This window comes from Girardinichthys multiradiatus, chromosome 22 (assembly GCF_021462225.1).
Source record: "Girardinichthys multiradiatus isolate DD_20200921_A chromosome 22, DD_fGirMul_XY1, whole genome shotgun sequence".
Classification (NCBI taxonomy): Eukaryota; Metazoa; Chordata; class Actinopteri; order Cyprinodontiformes; family Goodeidae; genus Girardinichthys; species Girardinichthys multiradiatus.
The window spans coordinates 13,376,951-13,395,667 of record NC_061814.1 but is presented as its reverse complement, the minus strand read 5'-3'; the positions used below and the strand labels follow the sequence as shown (position 1 = coordinate 13,395,667).

The 18,717-nt window shown below is 39.3% G+C and overlaps 2 protein-coding genes across 2 annotated transcripts in view; both read left to right on the top strand.

The window, feature by feature from the left end:
* Window positions 1-924: 924 nt before the first annotated feature.
* thumpd2 (THUMP domain containing 2) lies at window positions 925-10,953 on the top strand. The gene is made up of 11 exons (XM_047351033.1): window positions 925-1,152; window positions 4,517-4,655; window positions 4,731-5,171; window positions 5,288-5,346; window positions 5,616-5,693; window positions 5,822-5,874; window positions 6,021-6,108; window positions 7,134-7,205; window positions 7,533-7,647; window positions 10,240-10,360; window positions 10,537-10,953. Exons 1-11 carry the CDS (start codon window positions 1,027-1,029, stop codon window positions 10,829-10,831), a joined length of 1,587 nt encoding a protein of 528 aa, XP_047206989.1. The 5' UTR covers window positions 925-1,026; the 3' UTR covers window positions 10,832-10,953.
* Window positions 10,954-11,092: 139 nt separating this feature from the next.
* LOC124858809 (mitogen-activated protein kinase kinase kinase kinase 3-like) overlaps window positions 11,093-18,717 on the top strand; it is a 58,431-nt gene continuing 50,806 nt past the window's right edge. The window contains exons 1-2 of the mRNA XM_047351034.1: window positions 11,093-11,906; window positions 12,012-12,322. Coding sequence (XP_047206990.1) covers window positions 12,227-12,322 — 96 coding nt within the window. The 5' untranslated portion in view covers window positions 11,093-11,906; window positions 12,012-12,226. The remainder of the gene's footprint in view (window positions 11,907-12,011; window positions 12,323-18,717) is intronic.

Genomic DNA, 18,717 nt, shown 5'->3' with positions numbered 1-18,717 from the left:
GACAATTGAAGATAAAATCTTTGTCCTTCCAATGGTTACAAATCACTAAAGCCACCAATAAGCAAAAAGATTAAGACTTCCTTCAATTCAATTCAAAAATACTTTATGAATCCCAAAGAGAAATTAAATGTTGTTGTAGCTCATTATGAAGGTTTCTTCAAAGAGCCGTTGTAGATGCTGATGGCTGTGGGCAGGAAGGATCTCCTGTAGCGCTCCGTCTGACAGCAGATCTGAAGAAGCCTCTGACTGAAGACACTCTGTTGTTGTAGGACAGTCTCATGAAGAGGATGCTCAGGGTTCTCCATAATGTTCTTCATTTTATGAAGAATCTGTCTTTCCACAATGATCTCCAGAGGTTCCAGAGGAGTCCCCAGAACAGAGCCAGCCTTTTTTATCAGCTTGTTGAGCTTTATTAAGTCCCTGGCTCTGATGCTGCTTCCCCAGCAGATGATGGCAGAAGAGATCACACTCTCCACAACAGACTTATAGAAGATATGCAGCATCTTCCTACTTAATAGCCAATTGTGTGGGTTGTGTGGTTCTGATTGCTTGGAAATTTCTTGTCACAGAAGAAAACGGATACCATCAGATTTGCATTTAAAGATCTAATTAGACCGTCCTTATTTAAAATGATTTTCATCAAAGACAATTCAAGTAAGTGTTCGAAATGGTAATTTTCCAGAAATGGTCATTATCCAGCATTATTGTGAAATTGTAAATAAATGTTTGATTGATGTAAATCCCTTCCTTTGTATTCTGCCTCCTGGAACAAAGCCACTACTTATAAAGGCAACCAAAATTTACATATATGGCAAGTAAATGCACCACCTCTATGTTTATAAATGAAAAACTTAATTTAAGGATTGTAGTTTTTTGTGGTAGATTCCTCCCTGCGATAGAGAGACCCCTGCTGGCCGCGAGTAGCTAAACATCCAAGACGCATTTCCGTTTCCGGTGTAAACAAGCGGCTTTAACGAAGAAATCAAAAACCGTGCTAGTATTTGTGGTCGTTTCTTATCGGCTTAAATGTTTTCAAACATAATAACTGAAACGAGAGGCGAAGACACCATGGTTCGCTACTACTGCACTGCTGGTAATGGCATGCAGTCGTTTTTAGTCGAAGAGGTGAAGAAAAAGCTGGCAGCTAGAGACGTGAGTGTTAGCATCATGACTAGTCATGCTAAAAACAAACTGTAACAACATCTTCTGTTTTTTCCCCGTTTTATTTATTGCTTGATGAGTACACACACTACCGGTCAAAGGTTTTAGATACACTCTCTCACTTAAGGGGTGTTTTTATTTTCATGACTATTTACATTGTGGACTCTCACCAAAGGCAACAAAACTATGAATGAACACACGTGGAATCATATAGTAATTATAAAGTGGTAAATAACTCTAAACATTTTTATATTTTAGTTTCTTTGAATCTAGGTCACCTGAAATGGTTTTCCAAATACAGGTCCTTCTCAAAATATTAGCATATTGTGATAAAGTTAATTATTTTCCATAATGTAATGATGAAAATTTAACATTCATATATTTTAGATTCATTGCACACTAACTGAAATATTTCAGGTCTTTTATTGTCTTAATACGGATGATTTTGGCATACAGCTCATGAAAACCCAAAATTCCTATCTCACAAAATTAGCATATTTCATCCGACCAATAAAAGAAAAGTGTTTTAATACAAAAAACGTCAACCTTCAAATAATCATGTACAGTTATGCACTCAATACTTGGTCAGGAATCCTTTTGCAGAAATGACTGCTTCAATGCGGCGTGGCATGGAGGCAATCAGCCTGTGGCACTGCTGAGGTCTTATGGAGGCCCAGGATGCTTCGATAGCGGCCTTTAGCTCATCCAGAGTGTTGGGTCTTGAGTCTCTCAACGTTCTCTTCACAATATCCCACAGATTCTCTATGGGGTTCAGGTCAGGAGAGTTGGCAGGCCAATTGAGCACAGTGATACCATGGTCAGTAAACCATTTACCAGTGGTTTTGGCACTGTGAGCAGGTGCCAGGTCGTGCTGAAAAATGAAATCTTCATCTCCATAAAGCTTTTCAGCAGATGGAAGCATGAAGTGCTCCAAAATCTCCTGATAGCTAGCTGCATTGACCCTGCCCTTGATAAAACACAGTGGACCAACACCAGCAGCTGAAACGGCACCCCACACCATCACTGACTGTGGGTACTTGACACTGGACTACTGGCATTTTGGCATTTCCTTCTCCCCAGTCTTCCTCCAGACTCTGGCACCTTGATTTCCGAATGACATGCAGAATTTGCTTTCATCCGAAAAAAGTACTTTGGACCACTGAGCAACAGTCCAGTGCTGCTTCTCTGTAGCCCAGGTCAGGCGCTTCTGCCGCTGTTTCTGGTTCCAAAGTGGCTTGACCTGGGGAATGCGGCACCTGTAGCCCATTTCCTGCACACACCTGTGCACGGTGGCTCTGGATGTTTCTACTCCAGACTCAGTCCACTGCTTCCGCAGGTCCCCCAAGGTCTGGAATCGGCCCTTCTCCACAATCTTCCTCAGGGTCCGGTCACCTCTTCTCGTTGTGCAGCGTTTTCTGCCACACTTTTTCCTTCCCACAGACTTCCCACTGAAGTGCCTTGATACAGCACTCTGGGAACAGCCTATTCGTTCAGAAATTTCTTTCTGTGTCTTACCCTCTTGCTTGAGGGTGTCAATAGTGGCCTTCTGGACAGCAGTCAGGTCGGCAGTCTTACCCATGATTGGGGTTTTGAGTGATGAACCAGGCTGGGAGTTTTAAAGGCCTCAGGAATCTTTTGCAGGTGTTTAGAGTTAACTCGTTGATTCAGATGATTAGGTTCATAGCTCGTTTAGAGACCCTTTTAATGATATGCTAATTTTGTGAGATAGGAATTTTGGGTTTTCATGAGCTGTATGCCAAAATCATCCGTATTAAGACAATAAAAGACCTGAAATATTTCAGTTAGTGTGCAATGAATCTAAATTATATGAATGTTAAATTTTCATCATTACATTATGGAAAATAATTAACTTTATCACAATATGCTAATATTTTGAGAAGGACCTGTAGTCTTGAAAGAACTTTCCAGAGGTTCATTGAGAGGCGGCCAGAGGTTAATATTTCAGTCATCACAGCAAAGGGCGGCTACTTTAAGGAATCTAAAATGTAAAACTATATTTAAAGTTCTTTTACAATTTTTCATTTGCTACATAATCCCATATGTGTTCATTCACAATTTTGATGCCTTCTGTGAGAATCTACATACAATGAAAATAGTCATAAACATAAAGACAGCTATTAAATGAGAAAGTATGTCCAAAACCATTGACCTGTAGTGTACAATTTGAACTACATATGTTTCTATGCTACGCAACCATGCAAAAGTATTCCCACCCCTTGAAACTTCATTGTATTTTACTGAGATTTTATGTTATAGACCAGCACTAATTAGTGCAGACTTATTTTTTTTCTTTTACAAACAAAAATCTCAAAAGTGTTGTGTGGATTTGTATTTTGACACTATGGTTCAGTATTTTCTAGAACTGTCTTTTGGTGCTATTACAACTGCAAGCCTTTGGTGGGTAGATGTGTACTAGCTCTGCACATTTAGAGACGGAAATGTTTTACCCATTCTTCTTTGCAAAATAGCTCAAGATCAGTCAATTTTCCAGTCTTACCACAGATTCTCCATTAGATTGAGGTGTGGACTTTGACTGGGCCGTTCTAAAACATTAATGACATACGATCTAAATCATTCCGTTGTAGCTATGGTGCAATGTATATGGTCAATGTGCTGAATTACCATGTATTTATTTCAATTCATCTTCCCATCGTCTGACCAGCTCCAGCTGCTGGTCATGGCTCAAGAAAAACATCTCGACAGTATTAGCTAGCCACCACTGTGTTTCACAGTGGACATGGTGTATTCGGGGTGAGGTGGAGAGGTGAAAAAGTTCAGTCCTGGTCTCATGTGACCATATCACCCTCTTCTGCATTTGCTCTTCCAAAAAGGCGCAGATTTGTGGAGGGCAGGAATGTTGGTTGTCCTATTAAGAGATTCCCCTACCTTAGCTTTTGAATCTCTGCAGCTCCTCCAGAGTTACCATGGTGGTTAATTTACATACAGGTGGACTCTATTTATTAATTAGGTGACTTCGGGAAACAAGTGGCTGTGCTGGATTTTATTTATAATCAAACTTTTCAGATTTTTATAAATTTTTGTCAAAAAGGTGTCTAAATCTTGTTCTAGTTCATACGTGTGTTCTGCTTTGTATTAGTATGTCATAGAGAAAAAAAGAATAAACTACGCAGAGATTTGTGGTTACAATACGCTAATGTATGTGTCCCATTTGAAATGTAATCCAGCTTGATCCTCATTACAATAAGAGTTGGGTGACTTGAATTGGTGTGACCCTATGAGTATTAAATATTTATCAGTCTTCTCAAAAAAAAAAAAAAAAAAGTCAAGGTGAAAATTCCCGATATAGCTACCAGATATTTGTTTCAAATTCCAGGTTCATCAAATTCCTGGAAAGGTGTTGTTCAGCTCCTCTGCTACAATCCAGCGTGTTTGTGACCTAAAAGCTGCAGAGAGACTTTTCCTTCTTTTAAAGCAAGACTCTCCTGTGGGGATGTCCACCCACACCAGTCCAGGTACCAGCTATGCATCAAATACCTGTTCATGTGTTATATTTGTGCCTTCAGTAATATTATTATGCTTATTCCTAGCAAAGACTGCATCTGTGCTACGATCCAGACTGTTGGGTGACAGACGTCAGTGGCTCAGTGCTGTAATGACATGGAGTCGCCTGCAGAGGGAGCTGGCAGCAAGCAGAAGTGCTGTCACAACAAGCAATACCCACGGGGTTAGAGAGAAGGGGAGAGGGAGTGAAAGGCAAAGTGATGAGGGGAAGAAGTGTCACCAAGAGTCCAGGAAACGCTCACATAGTTTTACAGCAGAGGAGAGCGATGAAAAGAGACAAAGAGGTAGAGAACAGATTAGAAGACATGCACTGGAACTGGAAAAAGATGATGATGTCAAAGAATCGGAGGAGGTGTGTGCTAATTATTCAAAAAAAGACCTGGAGCAAAATGTGGAAAGCTGTAGCAAGAACATGAAGAACATGGATGACTTGGGAGAAGATGCTCCTTTGGAAAGCGTGGAAAACGGTACGTACAACGATAGTTTTGTGAATGTATTGTCTTGTTTAATCACAGCTATGAAGTGGTGACTGCTAGATGAAAGAACACCTTTAGGAACAAACCATCTCTGCATTTTTCCTCAGTCTCCTTTAGGATTAACTGTAAATGCAGTGGATCACTGTCTAGATGCGCGGGTGCACAGGTAAAAAAAAATCCTTCAACTTACTGTTGTTATGGATCTTATACAGGAATTAAAACAATGAAATATCTCCTTTTGTTGGGTGGGGGGTTAACTGTGCTATTGTTACAGAACAATGTTAACCAGTTTCAATGTATGAAAAAATAAAATATCTCTACCAGTGTTTCAAATGAACATGAACTTTTTTATGGTTCCTAGATGAGCAAACACTCCCCATAGGCATCTGTGTTAAGTGATGCTGATGTTACCACATTATGACTGTATGTCTGTAGGAGGTAAGCAAAGTGATGGGAGCGGGTCTGAGCAAACTGCTCGGCTGGAAGGCTGACCTGAAGAACCCTAAGCTGGAGGTAAACCTTGTTTTTTGCTTGCATTTATACCGGTTATTGTGTGTCTATAACTAATAACACGGCCTACTGTAAGTAAACACTCAGAAACGGCTTTATGTTAATCTTAACATGCTGGGTTCTTGTTGCAGATAAGTGTCTTTCTGAGCGATGACTACTGCCTGCTGGGAATTCCACTGACCAGGTTACTGGCACATGCATTTTTTGTACATTCACCATATATATTTCATTAAAATAAAAGCTCAGGAATGTAACTATGAGCTATAATAAATTTATTTGGAACTGTTTCCTGCTGTTTTGATAAATGATAGTCTTATTGATTTCTTTCAGACTTCCACTGGCTAACCGCAGTTATATTAAAAGTACAGGGCTGAGGTCTACCATAGCCTGGGCCATGGCATCACTGGCTCAGATACAGGTGTGAAACCACACAGCTGCAAGGTTGAAAACTCCTGTTGTCTTTATAGTTTCTTCAAACAATAAGTGAATTATATTTAGCATACGCTGCACCATGAAAAGCTATGTTCCTGTTAGAGATTTCTTTTGTTTTTGTTTTCTTTGTCACACTTAAATATCCATATCATCAACTAATTTTAATGTTAGACATGGATACCCGAACTGAAATACATAATGAGGTTTTCAAATTATTTATTTATTATGGGCAAAAAGAGTAAGCCGAGTATGCTTGAGCTGTAGATGAATGCTGATCAGACATTCATTTACAGGATTTTCTCTGGTAGTGAGCAGAATTCATGGTGCCATCAGTTACAGCAAGTTGTCCAGGTCCTGATGCCACAAAGCAGCGCCAGACCATCACGCTACCACCACTGTCTTTGACTGTCAGTAGGATGTTTTTCTGAAATGCTGTGTTAGTTTCCACTTGTGGATAATAGTTTTCGCTGTGGTTCACTGGTGTCCCAAAGCCTTACAAATGGCTTTTTGATCCTCTCTAGGCTGATAGATGTCAAAGACTTTGTTTCTCATCGGTTCCTGAATTTCTTTAGATCGGGACATGATGCTTTTTGAGATTTTTTAGCCTACCTCAGGTTCTGTTAAAGTGATTTCTTGATTCTATTTGACTGTTAGTAATCATGTCTTGGTTTGGCTAGTGAAACTGTCCCAAAAACATGGTTAATCAGTTAATTAATGATTTATAAAGGGGGGGTCCAGGTTGGTTTGGATGGCATTTCTTTTTCCATAATGAGAAATTGGTTATTTGAAGTTGCTTTTCTCAAATGCTTGAGATTAAAATTGATTGATGATCAGAAAAATTTAGATCGAAATATTTTTCACAGCTTTTAACTTTAACATACCCAAGTAAGAATGTTGCGAAGTGCAAAAGCAAGTTTTGAAGACTTGACATGTTTTAAAAAACAGGAGGATGTAATATTGTTTGTAAGGTGCTGCTGTTGTCTTTAATGGCATTGTTTGTCTTTATCCCAGCCAGGTTTTCGCGTAGTTGATCCGATGTGTGGGGTGGGAACCATTTTAATAGAAGCTGCAAATGAACACAAGGTGAGAGTGCTAGTCTGTACATTGTCTGTGAGGTTTGAACTTATAAAAGTGGAAACATCTGATAGGTTTGTTCCTCTGTTTCTACTGGGGTTGACTTGGTTCATTCGATGCAAATAAATCTCTCTGATAAGCCACCATTAATTGCTAACTGTAAAGTTTTATTTAATGTTTGTTTACTTATTTTGGTGTTTTATTTGTTTAATCTGAAAAATACTAGAACAGGTGTTGGAAAAAATGCATTGGGGAGATTGTATCATGCTTACTTTTTAGCAATTGTTAAAAACTGCTGAAATGTGACTGACACCAGCCTACCGCTTGGTTCCTAAGGCTGCCTGCTTCTTGGGTGTGGACATTGATGATGGACAGCTACAGAAGGCTGATGAGAATATTGCATTTGCGGAGCTTCAAGGCAGGGTACACCTTCTGAAAGCATCATCTAAGGGTAAGAAAATCACCAGCGTATCCAAGTGCACGGCACGTTTTCAGAACAGCTTTAAAGTAAATATCCCCATCACACTATTGTGTATCAGGCAATAATACTCCCACATGGCCTTCTCAGGTAAAACTGCAGCATACATTTGATTTCTGGCTAAACCAGGCTTCCACAGATTAATGTGAATGTGACGAAATATTCCAAAGTATGCTTTCACACATGTAAACAACACAGGTGCACCACTGCAGCAGAATTAATGTGAATGTAACTCAGATGCAGCAACTCTAGAAATGCGGCAACTAAAATTATCAACACTGAGGAAATGCCTTACTCACCTCGGCATGCTATGGACTCTGGAATTAATGACACCTGACCTACTCTCTGAATTTTTTTTTTTTTACAAATAAAAAACTGAAAAGGGCATTGTGGAAAAGTATTCAGCCCCCCTGAGTCAATACTTTGTGGAACCACCTTTTGCTACAATTACAGCTGCAAGTGTTTTAGGGTATGTCTTTACCAGCTTTGCACATCTAGTGACTGAACATTTTTGCCCATTCTTCTTTGCAAAACAGCTCAAGCTCAGTCAGATTAAATGGAGAGCATTTGTGAACAGGAGTTCGGATCTTGCTTTTGTTAGTTCTCCGCCACACATAGCGTTTTGCATTTTTGCCAAAAAGTTTGATTTTAGTCTCGTCTGACCAAATGTCTCGTCTTCCACATGTTTGCTGTGTCTTCAACATGACTTCTGGCAAACTGGAAACGGAACTTTTTATGGTTTTCTTTTTAACAATGGCTTTCTTCTTGCCACTCTTCCATAAAGACCACATTTGTGCAGTGCACGACTAATAGTTGTCCTGTAAACAGATTCCCCCACCTGAGCTGTGGATCTCTGCAGTTCATCCAGAGTCACCATGGGCCTCTTGGCTGCATCTCTGCTCAGTGCTCTCGTTGTTCGGCCTGTAAATTTAGGTGGACGGCCTTGTCTTGTTAGGTTTACAGTTGCGCCATACTCTTTCCATTTCCGGATGATGGATTGAACAGTGCTCCGTGAGATGTTCAAAGGTTGGGAAATCTTTTTATATCCTAAGCCTGCTTTAAACGTCTCCACAACTGTATCCCTGACCTGTCTGGTGTGTTCCTTGGACTTCATGATGCTGTTTGCTCCCCAATATTCTCTTAACCAACCTCTGAGGCCGTCACAGAGCAGCTGCATTTGTACTGAGATTAGATTACACACAGGTGGACTCTATTTAGTCATTAGCAATCATCAGGCAACTTCTGAAGGCAATTGGTTGACTCAGAGTAAAGGGGGCTGAATACTTTTGCACACAGAACTTTTCATTTTTTTATTTGTAAAAAAAATGTTAAATCATGTATAATTTTCGTTCTACTTCACAATTGTATACCACTTCATGTTGGTCTTTAACATAAAATTAAAGACCAACATGATTGGTCTTTAATTTTACCAATTAAAGACCAATTGGTAAAATTGGTCATTAATTGGTCTACATGATTTTACCAATCATGTAGACCAACCATGATTGGTAAAATCGTGTTGGTCTACATGATTTAACATTTAAAAAATGTTAAATCATGTATAATTTTCGTTCTACTTCACAATTGTATACCACTTCATGTTGGTCTTTAACATAAAATTCCAATAAAATATGTTTGTTTGTGGTTGTAATGTGACAATATGTGGAAAAGTTCAAGGGATATGAATACTTTTACAAGCCACTGTATCTTGCAATTCGTTAATGAAAGATACTCAAAGGGTAATAAAGGTGATCCTTTATTGTGACATAAAAGTTGAAAGGAGATAAAAAATATCATGGAAAAGTAACATACCCAGTCATGAAGCAGCTTGACACTGTAAAATCCATCTCATTAATCTCAATGTACACACAATACAATAAATGGAAGCACATAAAAAGTTAAACACGTACTTTAAAAAACAAATTATCCTTAATTTACTATTGATTAGATGCATTTACCATGTGCGTTTCAATAGAACCGCATAGGTGGTAAGATAGGGAACAGAGTCACACCAACTTTAAGGTTTACTATCCAGAGAGACACTTTAGATAAGGAATGTATTCAGCCGTGTTAAAAGGAACAGTTTAGAGGTCAGCAGGGACACTCGTTTGGTAATTACCATGTAGGCAACTATAAAAAGAACATAAAAATATTATTTTAAAATACACATTGTCTATGATTTTCAACAACACCAGACGTTAAAATCTAGTAAAATCTTCCAGTTTGTCCGATTTAGTTTCAAAGCAGTTCACTCGTGCAATTATTTCTATTAAAAAGCATTCTTTATACTATTTGTCATGTTTGAGAAAATTGACTTTAATTTTAATATTTCTTGATTAATTAAATTGAGAAATGGTATCACTCTGGTCAAATAATGCCTTATTATGCATGAAGGTAAAGTGTTGCATACTCTACTGAACATCTTTTAGAGTTTGAAATTGTACCCGTCACTACGTAGCCACGGTTGTGTCTTCTGTATGGGAATCATTGTTTGGAGGTGGGGTGGGATTCCTGTGTCACGTATAAAATTACTTCATTGCCCAGTTTTCTTCTTTGTGTGAACAGCGTTGCCTCTGCCCAGTGCCAGTGTTGACGCCGTTGTCTGTGATTTGCCATTTGGCAGAAAGTTTAGCACCAGAGTAAATATGGCTGACAACCTCCCACTCATCCTCAGCGAGATGGAGAGGTATGTTTTCTCTGTTAAACATTTTTGGTTCATACCTTTGTGTACTGTACAGAATTCCTTGGATCTGAGTTGTGTGAAGCTCTGGAAAACATTTTTAGTGTTATAAACAGATTAGCGTAAACATGGAAAGAAAGGGTTTAAGCCGTAATTAATTCCAGATGTGTGTGTCTTTCTAGAGTCCTCTGTGTTGGTGGCACCTTGGTGGTACTCCTGAGTCCTCAGTTGTCTTGTCTCCTGAAAAAACTTCTATCACACACCCACTCTGGACCAAAGGGCAACAAGGAAGACGAGTCACAGACTGGGATAAAAAACTGTCTCGTTTCATCCTCAGAGCAGCAGATTTCCCAAATCCAATCCTCATCTTCCCAGGAAGCCTTGACTATTTCGTCTTTGAGACACCAAACGACTCTCAGAGTCAGCTTAGGAGCAATAGATGGTCTAATCCATAAATATATCAAAACACCTGATTAGTATTGATGGAGATTACATTTCTTATATTTTATTACTCTGTGTCATACACAATTTAGCTCATTTTGAATTGCTGCATGTTTGTGTTATGAAAGTAGAAATAAAAGATGGTTTATAAATTTGAACAGCTGTTTATTTTACAAACGAATGAACTTTAAAAGTTCTACTTTTCTTATACTTCATATTTTTGCAATATGCTTAATAATAATAACCATCATTATAGTTTGCAACTGAAAAGTAATGTCAGCCACATAATATATTGCATTGAATTAAATTTTCTAACCAAACGTATGTCGCTTGAATCACATCCTTATGATTTGTATATCATTATCACTTGGAGTAAAGTATGCAGGTTAAAATTATTAAAGATATTTAGGAATTTTCAATAAAATGTTATTAATTTTTAATATCAAAAATCCAAATGTTATTTTTTAAAGAAATTCTGTGGTGCTTTTAGAGATCCAAATTTAACTTTGGCGGAGGATAATTTGAATAACTGTTTTCTTCACAGTGTAGAAAGATGAAGTACAAAACTGCGGTTCTAAGCTGAAATCTTTTTAAAAGACTTATTGAAAATAATTTATTCACAAATAATTGTAGAGTAGATTTACTTTCTCTTTTTTTCCAAAGTAGCCTACTTTAGACATTTTTTTTAAATTATTTCACATGTCGTGTTTCTTCATTTTTGCCAATTTACCAAATTGCAAATGTTTCTGCTTAAATAAATAAAAAAAATCCTAATATAATTTGTTCACTGTTAAATATATGTGTGTACATTTTCAATTTCAAGGCAGTTGGGTTCACATTAATGTTGAAATTTGTAGACACTACGATCGATTAGAGAATAACTGGAGAATAACTGACTGAGCTGAGGCACATTTCTACCATCTGCTGCCGTGAAGCCCTGCTTAGCCCAGTTTTACACTGAGGCCCCAGAGAAGACAGCACACAGCTTAGTGATTTTATTCATTTCCTTTCCCCTTAGCTTTAATCTGACAATTGTTGTTGCCTCTTCTATAGATTACAAAACAGTTCTCTCACTGTGATTGTATTAGTAAAATCAATCACGGATAATAATGTAAGGGGGTTATCTTGTTCGTCTGGTATGATATGAATCTCTGTAAAAATGTATTTATTGTTTATTTATACACTCTTAAAGTTTCATTTCTACATTTTGTCAAAGATCTTCATTGTTGCTGTTTTAAGCTCACCACCCTCATCTCCATGACAAACACCATGCAAAGGGTACGCCAGGATATGCATTGCGCATGCTCGAGGCGCAGTGGAAGCCATGTTGGAGTTACATTGGATTCGGGCTGGGATCTTTTGACGCCGTATGTTTTTTTTTAAGAGAAAACCAGTTTTCGTGTTTTTGTCGGGTTCGTCAGATTGTAAACGATGAACTCCAGTGTCGATCTGTCCCGGCGGAACCCGCAGGAGGATTTCGAGCTGATCCAGCGGATAGGAAGCGGCACATACGGAGATGTATACAAGGTAAAAAAAAAAAAAAAAAAAAACTGCAGGGAGGGAGGCTTGAACTGAGTTCCATTATCAGACTCAGTCTTAAGACGTTATGTACAGTTTTACTTCCTTCCGATTGTTATTTGAAGAAGTAAGCAAGTGTTTTAGGATTGTTTGTAATACACCGTCAAGAGGCTGTCTTTGTTTATTATACTACAGGTGGTGTATTGCTTTCCAGCTATTCATGTCCATAATTCATTTGTCGGACGCACGACTACGTCTTGTTGATGTGTGTACTCGGTTTTTGTTGTTCTTTTTGTTCCACTTTTCTCCAACAATATGGTCTTTAAGGTTGAGGTTATGGAGTTTTCTTTAAGGAGTAAAAGATCCACGGCCTCTGACAAAACACAATTAATCAAGCTAGCTGTAGCGCTGGTTGTTTACTTCTTGATGGGACGTTTTTAGCTAGCTGTCCGAGAACGGGCGCAGGTGTCCTATTAGCATATAGAGGCTAGCCATGAGCTTGGCCAGTTCGTGGAAATATTTATTATTTCTCGTTGTTTTCAAACACAAACCCTCTGTTTTAACCATAACAGCGCAAAATCGACGTCTAGCTTCACCGAGGCTGGAACTGACAGCTCTCCGCCTGGACACGCACTTTCACCGAAGTCCGTGCAGATCAAGCTAAATTTATTTTATTTTTTATGTTTGTGTTTTAACATAGACGTATGGTAGTCACGTTCGTCCAGGAAATTGAATGCTAATTTCTCTTTGGACTATCTGCTGAGTAGCGCTAGAGCTGTTTAGTGTGAGACTTGACTTTTTTCCGGGGCCTGCGTTGGTAGCAATCTGGGATCCATACTGGAATACAGTCCCGGTGTTGTGCGAAAGTCAGTTCCCCTGAAATAATCTGTGTTCCTACCCGTTCGAGAGTCTACAAATATTTGTAACAGTCCTCTAAAATAAGCAAGTACAAAACTATGGAAGAAGTACCTGTCCCAAATCTACACTGGCATAACCATGTATCCGTAAAACAGCTCAGAATCGGACTTTGTTACAGCTGGCACATTAAACCTCAACCTGAAATCATAACTGGCCAAATAAACCATGATCAGTGCAATCTGCGCTATTTCTAAGGTTGAATGATTACAGAGACAATGAGCAGTCATTCTACTTGGTTGATTTGCACAGATTGTGCAACATCTCTAGTTGCTTGTCTTGGATTCTCTCTCCCTTGTGGTATTTAATTTGTCAGTCATGGCCTGGGAAAGGCATTTGGCAGACTAGATAGTCCAGGAGCCTCTTGACAAGTCACAATGATGTTAGTTTATGCTCCAGACTCTTTGATGTTATTGACTAAAGGTCCTAGAAATGTGAAAAGTTTCAATTCAGTCGAATACACAGCTGTTAGCAATTTCGAATGTTTAACCTCAACCATAAGGTCAGTATGCCATTCTTTAGTGTTTGTTTTGCATATTGGAAGCTTCTGTGCTGCAGCTAATCTTGTTTATTTCTAATTAAAGTCCAGTATCTTTGCCTCGCTTGAGACTGATAAGTCTGACTGAATACCTCCAGCAGGACTGCATCTGGGAGTCTGACATGCCTGCCAAACCTGTGACAAACAGCGCCCAGCAGATTAATGATCACTGATGTGAAAATCATCAATCGAATCGAAAGAACAATGACACAGCTATAAGGTCAAAAGTGGAATTTGTTGCTTATATCTGATAGTCTACTGGTGAGACTTTGATGTTGCATGGACTGTAATGATATAATGCAGGACATGCTTTGGATTCGTATTATTAACAAGTGTTTGCTGCAGATCAGAGCTCAAACCTGAAACTGCTGGATTAAAGGATGTGCTGTAAGAACCAGGCCATTTGGTAAGCCTCATGGATGCCTATATTTGGTTCTACCACTGTGTGAAAAAGTGAGGCTCGGGTAGGAATGTTTGAGCAGGAAACAAAGCATGAACTCTGCTAGCTTGTTTTCTCTTCTGTTTGTAGCCCTGCCTCTCTTTCTGCAATAGCAACTGAGGAAGGTGCTTTGGCTAATGTAGGGGACGGGCCCTTTGACCAGCATATCACTTCTTTGATCCCCTAAAGAATTTGCCTTTAGGGAACCAGTTGGGCCTAATTCTTCTGCTTCTTTCCTTTTCTTTAAAGAGTGGTGTTAGTTTTTTTATTTTTATCTTTACTCCTCACACTCGTATTTAAGAAGCTAGGAACCTCCAAAAAAGTATTTTTTTTTTGTCCCCAATACTGATCAGACTCAGATGATGGGTTTGTCAGTGCAGATTCGCGATCTGCTCATTCATTAAATTAGTGCTATGTATAAGCCTAAAAACCCAGCAGCCTGAACCAACAATAAATCCCACGCTAATTTTCATTACACTTATATGGTCTAAATAAGTTTTGTTATTGTGTCCCACTTAATGCACCGACCAATGGCATTCCAGACGGTGCAGTGTCAGTTTTTCTTGACAGCGACAGAGATGTTTACCTAGCAGGAATTTCACAGGTCTGCCTTAAGTTTCTCAGCAGACATCCGGCACAACACAATCACCTACAGTCTTTATTAAACTATTGTCTTATTCATGCTATTAGCTTATTTTCCCCTCTGCTGTGATCAGCCTCATTGATAATTTAGCTCACAACATATTTCAGTGTGGTTCTGGTCAATCGGGATAGAGAAAACCTGCAGAAAGAGTTTTTCTCCTGTTTCACAACCCAAACAGCTTGCTTTGAAGCTCATAAACTTTTATGAGTACTGTTTCAGCTGCTGTCTATTCAGTTCACATCTGAACTGAACACATCTGAAAGCTGAAGGGTGATATGTAAGCACAGTACCCCGGAGCAGTTCACATGACTATAGACCGACAGGAAGCTGCAGCAGACAATACAGTTTCACTGTGAAAATCATTGCGAACGATGAAAAATATTCAAAAATGTCACAATCAGGACATCTGTAATGGTAAGTTATATTCCCTTGTTTTAGTAATCTGCAACAGGAAACATTATTGTGAGCCACTCTGAGCTGTCCAGTAAAAAGAAACAGAGTGTACTGTCTCATTTAGGCTTTAAGAAATCAAAAATTTGCTCACAGTTAAACTCTTTTCACACTTGCATTGCTTGCAACATATTTAGGAGGCATGAGCTAGTTTAGTTTAAACTTCCACTCTCACTGCATTCTTGTTTTATCCTGTTGTTGAACGCTAAACACAGTGCATGTTCACTACTCTGTCGTAAATTTGGTGCCTTTAAATCAACTATATAAAGATAATACCTGACTGTGATTAACCTGGCTCTCAGTCACCGCTGTCTAAAACACACCTCTCCACACACTCAATCAATCAGACCAAAACCTCTCCACCATGGGCCAGACCAAAGAGGTGTCTAAGGACACCAGGGACAAAATTGTAGACCTTCACAAGGCTGGGATGGGCTACAGGACAACAAACAAGCATCTTTGTGAGAAGACAACAACAGCTGGCGCAAGTAATTCAAGATGAAGGTCAGTCTCCCTCGGACTGGGGCTCCATGCAAGATCTCACCCGGTGGAGTATCACTGATCATGAAGGAGGTGAGCGATCAGCCCAGAACTACACGAGAGGACCTGGTCAATGACCTGAAGAGAGCTGTGACCACAGTCTCAAAGGTTACCTTTGCTAACACTCTACACCATCATGGATTAAAATCCTACAGCATGTGCAAGATCCCCCTGCTCAAGCCAGCACATGTCCAGGCCCATCTCAAGTATGCCTTTGACCTTCTGGATGATCCAGATCAGGCATGGGAGACGGCCATCTGGTCAGATGAGACCAAAATAGCACTTTTTGGTCTAAACTCCACTCGCCATGTTTGGACAAAGAAGGATGAGTACAACTCTAAGAACACCATCCCTACCGTAAAGCATGGAGGTGGAAACATCATTCTTTAGGGATGATTTTCTGTAAAGGCGACAGGACAACTGCACCGTATTGAGGAATAGATGGATGGGGCCATGTATCAGGAGATCTTAGCCAACAACCTCCTGACCTCACTAAGACCATTGAAGATGGTCGTGGCTGGGTCTTCCAGCATGACAATGACCTAAAACACACAGCCAGGGCGACTAAGGAGGGGCTTCATAAGAAGTATTTTCAGGTCCTGGAATGGCCTAGCCGGTCTCCAGACCTGAACCCAATAGAAAGTCTTTAGAGGGAGCTGAAACTCTTTGTTGCCCAGTGACAGCTCTTAAAGCTAAAAGATCAGGAGATCTGTATGGAGCAGTAGGCCGGAATCCCTGCTGCAGTGCGTGCAAACCTGCTGAAGAACTATAGGAAACGTCTGACCTCTGTAATTGTAAACGAAGGCTTCCAAATATTAAGTTCTATTTTTCTATTGTATCAAAAATCCTAATTAATTATTTAAATATCATACAATGGATTTCCTTTTTAGATTCTATCTCTCACAGTTGAAGTGCACTTACAATAAAAAAATGACAGACCTCCATTTCTTGTGAAGAGGGAAACCCCGCAACATTGACAGTGTATCAAGTAACTTATTTTCCCCACTGTACATACTGATTTGTCACTTTATTTGGCTGGAGCAGAGAAACAGCTTAGTGCTCATTTTGCATTCCCACACTATTACTTGGAGTGCCTGGTAAAACAGCTTAAACAAGTATCAGCTTGATGTGTTGATGTGCAGTCATGATAACCCCGCTTCAGCGGTATCGCTTTTATTTCTGCCTTTACTTGCTGTGCTGCACTTAAGATCAAATATTTACCTCTACGCTGAAGTTATATCCATTCTCTTTAGGTGACAACGCTGTGGGTTCAGAAAATGGGAGCAGTGACAAGTTGGTGATCAATTATAAAGTCAGTTTTAGTAGCTATATGTGTGCAAAGAAAGTGTCAGCTATCTTAAAATTTTGTTTTTAGAAGACTGGTACTCCGCCTTTTATACCCTTACTGAATCACATTACCCCTATGGCCAGCCCCTTATAAACCTCATCAAGTCTGCAAGATCAATGGTGGCATGTAACGACCTGTTTTGGTTGCAGAATTAGCCCTCAAATCCTATTAAAACATAGCCCATTTCAAACTAGATGAGCAAAATTCAAGATTAAGCTGCCTTTGCCTTTAAAAGTCTGTCTTGTCATGGAAGTAATCATTTTTAAGGCCTTTTAATTGGCTTTCTCTGTAAACTTCACTTAAACATATGGGAATTCGGATCTCCTCACCAGTTCTAAATGTGGTGGGGATAATGATTTCCTGTGGCCAGACCTCGCTGTGCATGCATGTGGCACAGCTTGGCAGTCGGGATGCAGGAATTCAGGGATCTGTGCTTCCTCCGTATTTCAGTGTATGCGCGATCATCTCCTATTGTTTCCCACAATTCTAACAGAGGAAGACGGTAGGGCCAAGAGCTGTTGTGTAACACGCGCACGGGATTAAATGATTGTATGAATAGACGCACAGACCACAGGTGGCTGCAGAGTCACAGTCGAAGCTGCTCCTATGCAGCTATCCTGTTTTTTTTTCACAATTCTTCCTCTTGTTTACTCGTCCACATGAATACACAGGCGTCAGTCGGTATAAAGGAACACTCTAAGTAATTAAAACCAACCATCTAAAAGTATTTTCACTGTGTTGACACGTGCTCTGTTACATCCCATACAATAGATCTCAAGGCAGGACACAATTAGCAATTTCAACTACATTTGGGGCATGTTTATACATCTTAATACGCAATCCTGTTGTTTTGGCTTGGCATGCAATACCAAAAGTCACTGCAAAGATAAGCTGCTGAGCATGTGTGCGCCACGGTGCAGACACTGGCTGAGATGACTCGGTTCTGCAGGGCAGTTAATGCTAAAAGTCTGACAAGTGAAAATGCCAGTGGGCCTCCTCCAGCACCTGGATGTTTTATTAACAGTGTTATTTTAATGCCTCTAGACTGCAGACCTTTGCTTTGGAGGTTGTGTTGTCTGAATTGGATGGGCTGTCTGCAATCGGACCTCTTGCATCATATAAAAGAATGACTTTTGAAAAAATGTCAAGCTTTATATGTAGTTTGTACATGAAAACAGGTATACAATTTGCCGTTTTACATCCTATAAATCAGCTTTATATCAGACTTTTAGGAGGTTCCATATTCCTTTTCCATTTTTATCCGTAGAGAGAAGTTTGTATTCAGGTTGATAATATAAGGAACATTTAAAAGTACGGAGGGCAGCATTACGTTTTTCATCAAATCCAATGCAAACAAATGTCTTGGCTCTGACTAATTTGTAATTTAGCTGCAAACAGTTTTATTTTACAAAATGTTTTTAAGGAAATTTAAGAAAAATTTAGAAAATGTCTTTTTACTTAAATTAGTAGTTTTAACCTCTGACACTCATCTTGCTGAAACCTAAACCTGCTTTCTTACAAAATAAACATG